The following is a 12,941-nucleotide window of genomic DNA, read 5'->3' on the forward strand; positions in this document are numbered from 1 at the left end:
GAGTCTTGTAGCTTATATGCAGTTTTGTTCATCTTCCAGTGGAATTCACTGTTGAAATCAGTGATTAGAAATCATTGTTATTGCCTGAAGAGATGGCTCAGTGGTTAGGAGCACTGGCTTCTGTTTCAGAGATTTTGCTTTCAATTCTCAGCAACCACATGGTGGCTCACAACTGTGTAGAAGAGATCTAGCTCCCTCTTCTGGCCTGCAGGCACAACACTGTATACATAATAAATAAAAATTATCGCCTTAAAAGTTGTGTAAGTGACTAAGACCTTCTGCAGCTGACTTGTCTTCGTTACCTTGCAGTGCTATCAGGTTATTAGTTGAAACACTAAGCTACAGAAATCTGAATATTCGTCTATGGTTTTTTGAACTTGGACAGTATACAGGAAGTGCTGTGTAGTCCTTGTGAGACTAAATTACTGTGATGGTTCTGATGTGTGCTACCTTTTTTTTTCTGTATTGTAGTGTCAGATATTAAATCGGAGGGCATTGTATGTGCTAGGCACTTGACCTACCACAGAGTTCCAGCTGCAGCCTTTAGAAGGCTTTGAAAGTCATTGTAGAGGGACAGTTGTCAAAACCATTAGTAATTCTTGAAATGTTACCTCATCAACTTATCCCTTGTCCTCTATGCATTTGATGTTATGCAGCCAGGTCAAAGAATCTTTGTACCGATACTGGCAAAATGGCTTAGTGGGTAAAGCCATTCACCACCAAGCTTGATGGCTGGAATTTCACTTCCTGGTTCCACATGGAGGAAAGAGAATAGGATCCTGACCTCTATATACACAAAGTGACACATGAATATGTGCAGGAAGAGCACTCATACCAAGAATAAAGAAACACATTATAAAAACTAAGAAAAAGGTGTTTTGAGCTGAAGAGATAGATTAGTGGTTAAGCGTATGCACTCTTGCATAGTACCCCATGTTCAATTTCTAGGACCCACATTGGGTGGCTCAAACTATCTGTAACTCCAGCTCCAGGGTACCCAACACTGTCTCCTAGAGTCTGCAGGTACCAGACTCAGCGCATGCACATACCACACACAGAAACATAGTCACATGGTGAAAAATAAATATTAAAACAATGTTTTTTGTTGAAGTGTTTGTGTAATTTTTAGTAAAACACCGTAGTAAGTTAAGAAGTCCATCAAGAAATGTGGTTAGTCATTCTTTACGTGTAGGAAAGGAATAAAGGCTTTGGAGGCATCTGCTTCTTACACTGCTTAGAGCACAACAGGACAAATGCCCAGCAAGAGCGCTGTTGGCAGAATGGCACTGATGAAGAGCATATGTTGCTGAAGGCACAGAAGCTTATACTGTAACGGAACAGTTTGTGTGCCTGCACCAGACACTGCATTGTGTGTGTGTGCCTGTTCCACTGTGTTGTGTGTGTTCCTGCACCAGACACTGTGTTGTGTGTGTTTCTGCACAGACACTGTGTGTTGTGTGCATTTGTGTTCTACACCAGATGCTGTATGTTGTGTGTGTGTGCCTGCACCAGACACTGTGCGCTGTGTTGTTTGTGTGTGCCTGCCCCAGACACTATGCGTTGTGTGTGTGTTCCTGCACCAGACACTATGTGTTGTGTGTGTGTGCCTGCACCAGGCGCTGTGCATTTGTGTTCTACACCAGGTGCTGTGTGTTGTGTGTGTGTTCCTGCACCAGGCACTGTGCTTTATATGTGTGTGTGCCTGCCCCAGACACTATGCGTTGTGTGTGTGTTCCTGCACCAGACACTATGTGTTGTGTGTGTGTGCCTGCACCAGGCGCTGTGCATTTGTGTTCTACACCAGGTGCTGTGTGTTGTGTGTGTGTTCCTGCACCAGGCACTGTGCTTTATATGTGTGTGTGCCTGCACCAGACACTATGCTCTATATGTGTAACAGTGAAAATACTTAAAAAGGAAAAGGATTTTTTAAAAAAGTATGCTACAGCGGATGCTTAAACTACAGGAAAATAAAATTCTTGGTGATGTATTGCTATAATAGTTTGGGAATGGTGATGTGGTTTTGAAAGGTACATTTAAACAGCATTGACAGTACCTCTGGCTAGATGTGTGCTGTTCTACGGAATAGAAAAGCCTTGTGCCTGAATGCTAATTTGTGTTGTTCTCCATTGGCTACTTTTGTGGCCTTTGTTGGCCAATGTGTTGAAGACATACTAAAAATTTGACTTGTCAGTCACTGTTGCTTCAAGTCACTATGGCTACCAGCATCTTTCCAGCATGTTCCATGAAAAAGCAATGTCAGATGCTCTGAAGGGTCTGAGGTTGAGCAAGAGAATGTTTCTTTATGTTTATACACAGCATCTTAAGTCTTTTGAGACAGGGTTTCCTATTTAGTCCTTGTTGGTCTTAGACTCCCAATTCTTGCACATATACCCCTCAACTTCCAGGATTTAAGATGTTTGCTTTGATATATATTTTCAAATTTTTGAAGAATACTTTCGACTCTATTAACCAAAATTGGTAAGAAATCCACATTACTTTTGAAAAAGTTGGTATGGAGAAGTTTTTCGATACAGTATGTGATGAAAATATTTTTGGTAAGATAAAATGAAACCTTGAATCAGCTTGTTCAGTTCCATCTAATTATTGACTATGTGTAATAATTATGACCAGGTAACTTACTGCCCTGTTGTTCAGTTTGTGGCTGGACTTAATAGGGTTGGAGTAAGGAAAGAACTCAAGACAGTCTTTGGTCTTCTGTCTGCTGTGGAACTGTCTGTATGGAGTGGGGTCACTGCTGAAGCATTGCTCATCACCCTCTAGCCTCCACGTCCATAGCCCCCCCCCCCCCAACATGCACACACAAGAAGTAGATGGGGTTTCAGCAGGTTTTCTGCACTCCTGGTTTGAAAAATTTGTGCGTAGATTTGGGTTGCTGATAGCACTGTCAGGAGGTGTACACCAACTCTGAAATCTCCATTGACTAAGTTACAACTTTAAAAACAGCTGCAGACCACAGTGCAAACCACTTCTGTGAACTTTAAAAAATTTGTTGGATTTGAGTTGCTGTGCCATATATATTTTTTAAATGTTGTTTTTGCCATTCTCTGACAGACCCCTTATCCCTCTGGACAGAATGCAGGTCCAACTACACTGGTCTACCCTCAAGCCTCTCAGACAATGAATTCACAGCCTCAGACCCGGTCTCCGGTAAGTGTGCAGCTTTCTCCTCTGTGTAGCTGCTGGGATCTCTTTGTGAATCCTCACTGTGCTCTGGGAAGACTTCTCACCGTCATTATCACCACTGCCACTACACTGTCAGTGCCGGGGCTGGCAGCGTTCGCATTTGCACCAGCTTAGATGCAGGGGTAGTTTACATTTCTCAGGGGGGAGAGGGTGGAGCTGTGTGTGCCATGAGCTTCCTTCTGCACAATCCAGTACACTCAGGGTTTTTTTCCTTCACGTCCTTCATGTCTTATTTGTATTATTCAAAATTTTGAAAAGTGAAACATGATGTTAGAAGCGGATTGGATTTTACTGGTTCGCCTCAGACTTGAGTGCTGTGGGAAGTAGGGTTTCTGAACACGTGCCACCAGATCGTTCTAACCACTCGACAGTATGATCACGTGCATGACATTCACCCAGGTGTATTCATTTCTTCAGTAGTAGATTTATTGTCATACAGATGTAAATGCAGTCATCCTCCTTGTTCACCCCTCATGTGGATTGCAGCACTTAGTAAGATGGACTCCAGGTCATCCTCCTGTTTCACAGTGCACAGTGGCTTCAGCTGTCCAACTGTTAGCGTCGTTTCCTACCCTGCATGAGTAGCTTTGGGCAGAAGGTGTCTGTGACATCTCATTGTACCCCACATCCCTCTTTGTACTTGAGCTCTGTGTATTCTTGGAATACAGGGATCTTCTTTTTGCACCCCAACCTGCTTTTTTGCTTATAGCATAGGAAGGTCATTGCATTAGCTCCTGCTCATTTGATTTTATGCATGAAGTTTGAATTGTTGAAATGTTCTGGAGCCCTGCTTGAAAAACTAGGAGTCTAGACTGCACACAGTGGCCTGTCTTTCTCACCTCTTCCTGCCTTCCTCTCCCTTGGTGCCTTTTCCAATACCTGTTCTTAGATCCTGGTCCTCCCCAGAGGTCAGAGAAACCGTTTCTAGAGTTGTAGGACTTCAGTCATTGTTGCCTGCTTGCTTGTCTCCTTTTTCACTGAAATGGTGAACCTAATGTCTGGTGCAAGTTTTGTTCTGAGAGTGGTTTGGGAATGTGGATACTTGTCTATTGGATGGGCCTGAGATCTCAACAGATCCTTTTCCATAGGCCCCGGTTCTGATTGTTAAGCATGGAATGTTATGGTAAGCTCTTACTTCAGAGAACTCTCTGGCCCTCTCCCCTCTCCCATTTTAATGATTGGGGAAGACAATCAGAGTGAAATTACATGGTTAGAGCTTGGCGCAAAACCCGACTGAAGAGCTGCATCTCTAAACCAGTTTTCTTGACAGCCCAGCAGAACAGTGCCAATACATTGCACAGACAACTGGAAGAGGAGGAAGGTTTTGGAACAGACTCCCGTTTACAGGTCCTTGGCTGGAAGAGGCTGGATAAAATACTGCATTGTAAGCAATATAACAAACTGTACTTCTTGCAGGCAGCAGTGCCTCTGGCACGCATTATTTCTGACCACATCCACATATTGGCTGATGAACAGAAGTGTATTGATCACTTCTTCTTTGGAAGTCCAGCCTGGCATGCAAGTTTCTGCCAGGCACAGTGGGAAAACCATAACAAATTGGGTGGGTCTTCTATTGGGAATCAGACAGGAATAATTTGCGTTTTACATTTTTTCCCGCTTATTTTAAATGTGAAGTGGAATATCCCTTTCTGATTTAAATCTAAAAGATAATTTGAATTTAAAAAATAAATCTCAAGGCTTCTTGTCTACCCTTTCTACTTTATAATTAACTATCAAGGGGCAATTGTCTGCAGTTATCAGCCATTTTTTCCCTGTGGTCATAAACTCTTCAGATGCCATCCCTTATGCAATTTTTTTTGTCATTTCCTCTGGTAGTGACTGTTACCACCCACATTACCCAAGCCCATAGGTAACATATTCCATTACATGCCCAAAGCAAGTGCAAGACTAGCAGCACACAGACTACTCTTGCTTATTGTTTTGGGTCTGATATCTTTTTTATTTCATTTGTCTTCATGCTGGGAGGGTAGAGTTGCAGTGAAACTTGGCAGAATTGTATTTTCTGTTTCCATCCCAAGTTGCCATGGTCTAGTCTCATTCATTCTCCAGCTGCTTGGACTGGAAAGGAGAGGCGTGGTGCTGTGTGGAGGGGCCCTGCAGCTTGCTGAGCAGTGAGAGTGTTTTCCATTCTATCTCTGCTTTAATAGGCCATTGGCAATGCATAGTATAGCCTTTTCATTCTTCCCTGATCATCTGCTTTTTCAATCCTGCTGGCTCCAAATGCCCCCTCCCCCCCTCAGGATCTCTTCCTGTCTATATTTCTAGTTGATACATAGTCTCTTAGTTAAGTTCATAATATGGAGAATCTTGTTCCAAATTTAAAAATGTTGCCTGTCTGCCCCACTTTCTTGATGGAGCTCTTCAAACTGCAGTCTATTTTTAAATGGTCTAAGAAAAAATAATGAAGTTAGAGAAGTCTATTTGGAGTGGAGACAATTTGGCTTTTGTAGTAATCTTTTTTTGTTAATTGGCCATACTCAGTTACCAACTGTGCACAGCAGGGCGAGGGCATGGGTAAGTGGCACTAGCACTGGATTCCAGTTCACATAAGGCTGTTTTCTTTTATATCTATAATCCTCACCATCTCAAAGTTCTACCTTTTAAGAGAAAAATTTCTATTTTTAACACGGGCCAGCAGCGACTACAGTTTGTTCTGTTGCTTACAGCCATCCATAGGATCAGACTGGTAGTACCCCGCAGAGAAACCCCCTAAGCCATCAGGGGCCAGGCCAGAGTAGTCTAGGGGATAGCCAGGACTTCAGACTGACTTGAGTTAGGGTTTTTTACACACACGCACACACACACACACACTTTTGTTCTTTCTTGAATGGAACTTTGCACCTATCTAAAGTTGGGTTTTCTTGTTAGAATCTTGGAATTGGGGCCTTTCAGCAGAACAGTGAGAAGACTGGCCCCTCACTCAGCTTGGTGTCTGAAATGGCTCTTCTCTCTCTTCTGTTATCTTCAAATGTGTCATGCAGAGATCTCTTCTTCTCCCCTCTACTTTTTAGTTTATGAATGGTATTACCTAATCTCAAAACTTGATGCCCATAGTGGAGGAACGATCTATTCTGTTCTCATAAATGAAAATCTTAAAATTCAAAACCTCAATTTGGATAGGAGAAATTTCTAGAAGATTCTTAATTGCCATCTTCCATCATTCTGGAAAACCGATCTGCCAAAATTGGCAGCTTTTTTCACACCCTGAGCAAGCACAGACCATCAAGTCACTTTTTTAAACACTTGGTGACATTATAGCTTCAGAGGCAGGATTTCTTGGCAGAAATGTGTTCAGAGGTTGTATGTTCCATGGCACTTTGGGACATTTTGAGTACAGGGTAGCTTAGTTGGGAGAGTTACACCGTGGTGTATTCCTGTTGTAGATGAAGTGCTAAGTAGAAAAGAGTGATCTCAGTCTGCAGCCTGGTTCCTCGGGGCTGTGAAGGCGCAGATAGTTGGTCCTTACATATTGTAAATAAAAGCCCATGCAGAATGGCTTTTGTATGTTTTCTCTTCGCTGATGAATAAAGTAGCCTGCATTAGAACCGAGGAGGTTTGAGCATCTAGGTATGGCTTTGTATGGTGTATTCTCTTTGTCCTTTTTAGTTAAAATTATCATTAGGAACCCAAATTTTGCTCTGAAAAATTGTTCAATTCTAGAGGTTTGACTCTTTTTTTTTTTTTTTAAAAATCCTGACTGGGAAATTGTTCTGAGAGAGGCCAAATGGGAGTGCATGTCAACTGCTGGAAATCCCAGAGGACTTAAGTTCTCCTTCTCTCATGGCCAGTATCTAGTATCTGGGCAAGCAGGCCCCACAGTGGGGCCTCCAGTGTTTGCTTCAAGCTGCACATAGAGTTGAAATCTTGTACTTTTTGCCCATGTTCCTCCAGTTTATGATAATGCCATTTTGACCGATTATGTTAGAGACCGTTGTTCTTTACTGGCTATTCAGCTTTACTAGTTAATTGCATTTCAGCACGTGTGCATGCACACACACACACGTCAAGCCTGTGTATCAGACACCCATTACATTTAAAGAAATTTTAAATCTAATCTCTGACATTCATTTAGTGTGCTTTTGCGATCTAAAAGCATTTCTGGTGTCCTCCAGCTGTATAGTTTCATGCCACATACTTGGTTTTCATGTTTGTTTTAATACAACCATCTAGTGTTTCACACTTCCCTTTGTTTTTTCGGGGGAGGGTTATTTATTCATGCTATTCCTATGAGTGAGCACCCAGGTGCTAGTAGCTTAATAACTTTTTCCCCAGCTTCTGAATGAGAAGAGATCTGGGTGGTGGTGTTGACCTCTTGGATCTTGGTGCCTGTCTGTCACTGTCCTGCAGTAAAGCCTTTAATGTTTTGTGTTTTTATTTTTTTCTCTTGTGGGTTTTTAGCTTTTATTTTGTTGTATATTGTGTAACTTTGGTTTCTGTTGTGTTTCTGACTCTTTGTGCCTTTCCCTTTGTGTCTGTTCTCCCTTTTCCTCAGTTTGCAGCGGGGCCTCGACCTGCCCATCATCAGGTACTGTACCCTTGCCCCTCACTGTTACACTGACTAATATGTGGGGCTTAGTAGCTGTTGGCCCTTAGAATGCTGCCACCCCGTGTGCTATCCCTAATGACTCCTCAACAGCAGCCTCTGTCCAGTCAGAGTCAGTTGGCCTTGTTTTTCATGATATTTTATTTTTAACAAGCCCCTTTGCCTATGTTTATAGCAAGGTTAAAAACTTTCTTTTCTTTCTTTGAAAAGATTACTTTGAATTTAGATAACTGTGGAACATTAGGTATATTAAGTCCTCACAGGCCTTGTTAATAAATTTAACCTAATGGAGCGGGCACCATTCTAAGGGTTTTGTTGACCTTCTACTGTAACTGGTACCGGTGTATAGAGCAGCCTTAGGATCTCTACAACTACTGTGAATCACTAACATAGACCTTATAAGAAACTAACATAACAACAAGGTGCTCTCATTTGCTGCATAGAACTCTGCCTATACCATACTTAATCTGAATTAATGATTTAGACTAATTCTGAAAGATGAGAACCTAATAGGAATTAAAGTTTAAAAAAATAAGAAGCCAGTCCTATGTAACTTCGTAGGTGTGCAGTAAAGGGGCCGGTCCTATGTAACTTAGTAGGTGTACAGTAAAGGTGACCTTATGCGAGAAATAAAGACTCCAGTTATCTCCTTGCTCCCACACCAACACTTCATAAAGTGTTCTGAGACATTTTCTCTTTGGTGAAGTAGGAAGAACTAAGGTTAGAGTCTGACATATTGGGGTTCACGTTTACCAGTGACCAGCTGTACTAGGCAAGGCTTTTTCTAAGCCTCAGGCCCCTTCTGTGTGAAGCAGATGAAACAGGGCCAGCACCCTTCTCAGGAGGTGTGAAGGATGTGACAGCATGTGACACAGCTTGCACAGTCAGTGGCAGCTGCTTTTAATGATGTTTTAAAGCAACATATTCTGTTGAGAAACATGAGGTGGGCCCTTCCTATATTAACTCATTCCTATGTTCAGAATTCTTTTTTTTTTTTCTTTTTTGGTTTTTTGAGACAGGGTTTCTCTGTAGCTTTGGTGCCTGTCCTGGAACTAGCTCTGTAGACCAGGCTGGCCTCGAACTCACAGAGATCTGCCTGCCTCTGCCTCCCAAGTGCTGGGATTAAAGGCGTGCGCCATCACCGCCCGGCCTATGTTCAGAATTCTTATTGTTCACTAAAAGGTGTTGCCTCACTTCAAATCTTTTTATTGAGGGATTTAATACAAAGCCCCATTTCTTAAGTAGTGTTAACAAGTTGAAGGAGACAAGGCCACTGGATTCTGAGGTTTTCCAAGCATAGATATGGCATGGATGGCTATTCTTTGATTTTTCTGGGAGAAGAATGTAACTTGGTTATTTTTTCAGCTTGAAGATACCCTACTACACAGACTTGGGAATGTTGGCACTAGGACAGATGTAGGTTTCCTCCCCCTTATTAATTGAGTGTTCTGGATAAGTTACTCACTGCCCTCAGCATCAGTTTCCTCATCTCTAGGATGAGAATGATGCTAAAGAAGAAAGCACGTGAGGACCAGTAATATAATACAGATGGCCAGCAGGATGCAGTGGAACACGGCGCTTGCTCCAGCTTAGAAATAGATTTCCCTAGCATTGATATCATTAATATGATAGAATTGTCTGCAGATTTATTTTATTTAATATATATGGGTGTTTTGCCTGCATGTATGGCTGCACCATGTGTGTATTGTTGCTCTTGGAGCCCAGATGAGAGCACTGAATCCCCTGAAGCTGGAGTTAGAGATGGTTGTGAGCCACTGTGTAGGTGTTGGGAATCGAATCTGAGTCAGCCAGTGCTCTAACCACAGCAGTCCCCCAAGATCCAGGATTACTATCATTTTTAAGAAATTATTCAATTCTGCAGAGACAAAGTTTTTCTTTTAATCAGTATGAAACCAAATGCTCCTAAGAGAGAAATGGGGCATCTGTGCCCACGAAGCAGAGGGAAAAGAAGTGGGGTGTTTTGAGTTCAGTAGAGAGAAAGACAATGCCTTTTGAGTTCCTTGGTATAAGGGGCACTGTTGAGTTTCTTCACTCACATTTGTGTTTCTTAAACATTGGTTTTTCTCAGGGAAGACCGCCAGTAGCAGTAATTAGGATTGCCTTTGGCCGCTCTTCTCCTCCTCTTTTGGTAGGTGGTGCGAAGTACAGATTACTGACTTGAGGGTAATCCTGAAAAACCAAAGCAATGTTACTAGTATCAGCCCCACTTGTTAGAGTGACAGGCTCTCAGGATGGTTAATCTGAAACCCTTTCTGTTCTTGAAGGGTGGAGCAGAAGCAGAAAGGCATGGGCTGCAGTGGCCCTGAAGGTGTGTGCTGTATTAAACACTCACCAGCAGCTGACTCTGAGCACTCATTTCCTAAGCCTTTTCACGAGGTGTGTGATGGGCTTTCAGAGATTTTCAGGAGATAAGATGGCTTTAGTAGCCATGCCCCTTGTGCAGCACATCTTAGGGACATTTTACTGGTGGTTGGCCTTGCTTCCTGTTATAACACGTACTTAACAAGAATAGTTCTTTTTTGATTGCTTTTTTAAAAAAAAGGATGAAATTCTCAAGGATATATAAAACTATTTACAAGATAAACAATCTATTAAATTCTGCTGCTAAATAGAGAAGTATACACATATTTTATATTCTTTAGCAGGAAAGGTCATTGCTTGCTTTGGTGAGGCTGGACTATCAGGTAGCGACTGCAAGCTGGCTTGGAGCCATCTGTGTGACTGAGGATGACCTTTTTTGTTTGTCATTTAAGTTATTATTATTTGTGTATGTGTGGTTGTGTGTACTGTGGTGCATGTCCGAGTCCAGAGGACACTTAGGCAGTGTCCTCATTCCACCCCACATGGTTAGAGGGATCCAGTGCGGGTTTCTAGGCTCACACTGCAAGCACCTTACCTGCTGCGCCAACTTACCAGCCCAAGGTTTGTACTTGGGATCCTCCTGCCTGTATCTTCCAAGTGCTGGAATTGTAAGCAGGTGACCCACACATGGTCTGTGTCTTGGTGCTTGAGCTTGAACTCATGCTAGGAAAGCATGGTACCAGCCAAATTATCTTTAGCCTCAAAGAAGTAGTTTCTCATGGTCATTTTTGGAGACAAGTTCCTGGGATGAAATGCAGAAACCTAGAACATTACTTTTGAATACAGAAAATTTAGGTGGCCTCTGTTTCTAGCTCACATGTCATTTAGATTCTCCTCATTGCACCTCGTAGAATTCAGTGAATAAGGAGCTTTAAGCTGGGCATAGTAGTGGAAACTGAGGCCTGCCTTGACTGTGAACAGAAAGTAGGACGGTCCACCTAGCTTCAGCAGCAGCGCTTGTTACTGTGGAGAGGTAAGGGACTGAAGCACCGCTTCCCAGCAGGAGGTGCCTATCCCAGTGTTGGCATGGTGTATGTCTGTTTAAAGGAACAGTGTGCTCCCTTGCCTCCACAGGATAGAGTCTGTTTACTGTCAAAAGTATGTGTGGCATGAGCATCTGTAGACAACCATCATGTAAATTGCAGTGTTTGACCCCCAACTGCAGCCAGTTTCAAAGTGACAGAAAATACACATCCTGCCCTACTTGTTCCATCCCCTCCCATGGAGATGGTGCCACAATTCCTTTGGGACTTGATGAATCTGTATATGCCATCTCCTTATGGAGAGAGGAAGGTAGGGGCACAGTATTGCAGAGCTCCACAAAACAGGACATAGCCACACAGCGAAAGCTGTTCAGAGACAAAGTTCATAAACACACATTTTAAAGAAAAGCATGTGTCCATCTTGGTCCTAGGATCTAGTAGGCTTGTTATGACCCAGGCAGATGTTAAAGCTACAAAAGACGTTTTACCTGTGGTCGTTTGTTTTGGCCAGATATGATTGAAGTAGGAATTAGAATTAGCTTCAGAACGGAGCATAGTAGTACTCTTCTGAGATCCAACACTTTAGAGGCAGGTGCAGATCTCTGTGCGTTTGAGGCCAGCCTTGTCTATATATTCCGGGATAGCCAGGGCTACAGCCAGTGCTACCCTCCTCCCCCAATAAAGAATTAGCCTTAGATTTATCCTACTGCTTAGGAGCCTGAAGCAAGTGCACCCTAATTTGTAAGCCAACCCAAATACTCAGTGAAATTTTTAGCACAAAAATCCTCACGACGCCTACCCCAGGGTTTTGAGACTGGCAGATTCATGTCTTTCATCAGCGGTCACTTCCTTGTCTTCTCTATCCTTCCATGTTTTGTAAAGTGACCCACATTAGTGGATAATTGTGATTGTGTGGCAAATGTGTGCCTTGTTGTGGCTTGGTACTTTTCTCAGTAGGCATGGAAAGGAGTTATCATTTGAAGATTATTTGGAGAGATCCCTGTGAAAAGAGAACATTGTCTCATGTAGTTAAAAACTATACTTTTTTTCTCCTGTGTAAAATGGGGTTATGTGAATTACGGAAAATCTCATGATTTAAAACATTGAACATTTTGTTTGTTCTTCATAGAGTCAAGAAATTGCTATGGAATCTACTTCTTGGATTTGCTTTTGTTTATAAGGTCCTTAACTGTACTTGGTAAGCTAGAGTTAGCTTTGCAGCCCTGTCAGGAGGGCCATGCTCCACTGAGGTCTGAACCAGTCTCCATGCTGTTGTATCAGGCGTGGGCAGGGCTTCTTTTGGCGTTCTTTCCTGTTTTTTCATTTTGTAACTGCAGAACTTTGAGCATTATACTTTCCTTTCAAGGAAGAGGCAGATGTCTGCTGAGCCATTTTAGAAAGATGCTAGCCATCTTTCCTTGTTGCTTGAAAATCTCAACCTGATTAGAACCTGAGAGAGCAGATGTGCACAACCCACTCGGTGTGAGTTAAACTCTTCTCCTGCTAGTAGTTGTCTGATGTATTCAGTTCTTGAAATTTGTGTAGTTTGGACTTCCCTGTATTCCTACCCTCATCCTGCTTTTGGGTTTCACAATGAGATAAAGTATTCGTTTTTTGTAGTTTGTCAGTTGTTATTATTATTATTATTATTATTATTATTATTATTATTTCTCCTATTTTATAGAGACTGGGTCTCATTGTATCGCCCTCCCTGGTCCACAACCCACTGTGTAGACAAATTGGCCTCAGGCTCACAAATATCCATCTATTTGTGCCTTCTGAGTTCTAGAAGTAAAGGCATACACCAT

General features: G+C 42.4%; 1 protein-coding gene across 20 annotated transcripts in view; it reads left to right on the top strand.

Moving 5' to 3' along the window:
• Eif4g3 (eukaryotic translation initiation factor 4 gamma 3) overlaps positions 1 to 12,941 on the top strand; it is a 226,727-nt gene that overhangs the window by 91,040 nt on the left and 122,746 nt on the right. For 6 of the 20 annotated variants that reach the window (XR_012907440.1, XM_075945413.1, XM_075945414.1 and 3 more), the window contains 2 exons: positions 3,073 to 3,168; positions 4,475 to 4,588. Coding sequence is in view for 19 of the 20 variants with exons in the window: in XM_075945413.1 (XP_075801528.1) it covers positions 3,073 to 3,168; positions 4,475 to 4,588 (210 nt within the window). In the remaining variant the exon portion in view is untranslated. Of the gene's footprint in view, positions 1 to 3,072; positions 3,169 to 4,474; positions 4,589 to 7,717; positions 7,751 to 12,941 lie in introns of all 20 variants that reach the window. The other 14 variants (XM_075945430.1, XM_075945422.1, XM_075945423.1 and 11 more) reach the window with 5 other exon arrangements.

Source organism: Microtus pennsylvanicus, chromosome 13 (genome assembly GCF_037038515.1).
Source record: "Microtus pennsylvanicus isolate mMicPen1 chromosome 13, mMicPen1.hap1, whole genome shotgun sequence".
Classification (NCBI taxonomy): domain Eukaryota; kingdom Metazoa; phylum Chordata; class Mammalia; order Rodentia; family Cricetidae; genus Microtus; species Microtus pennsylvanicus.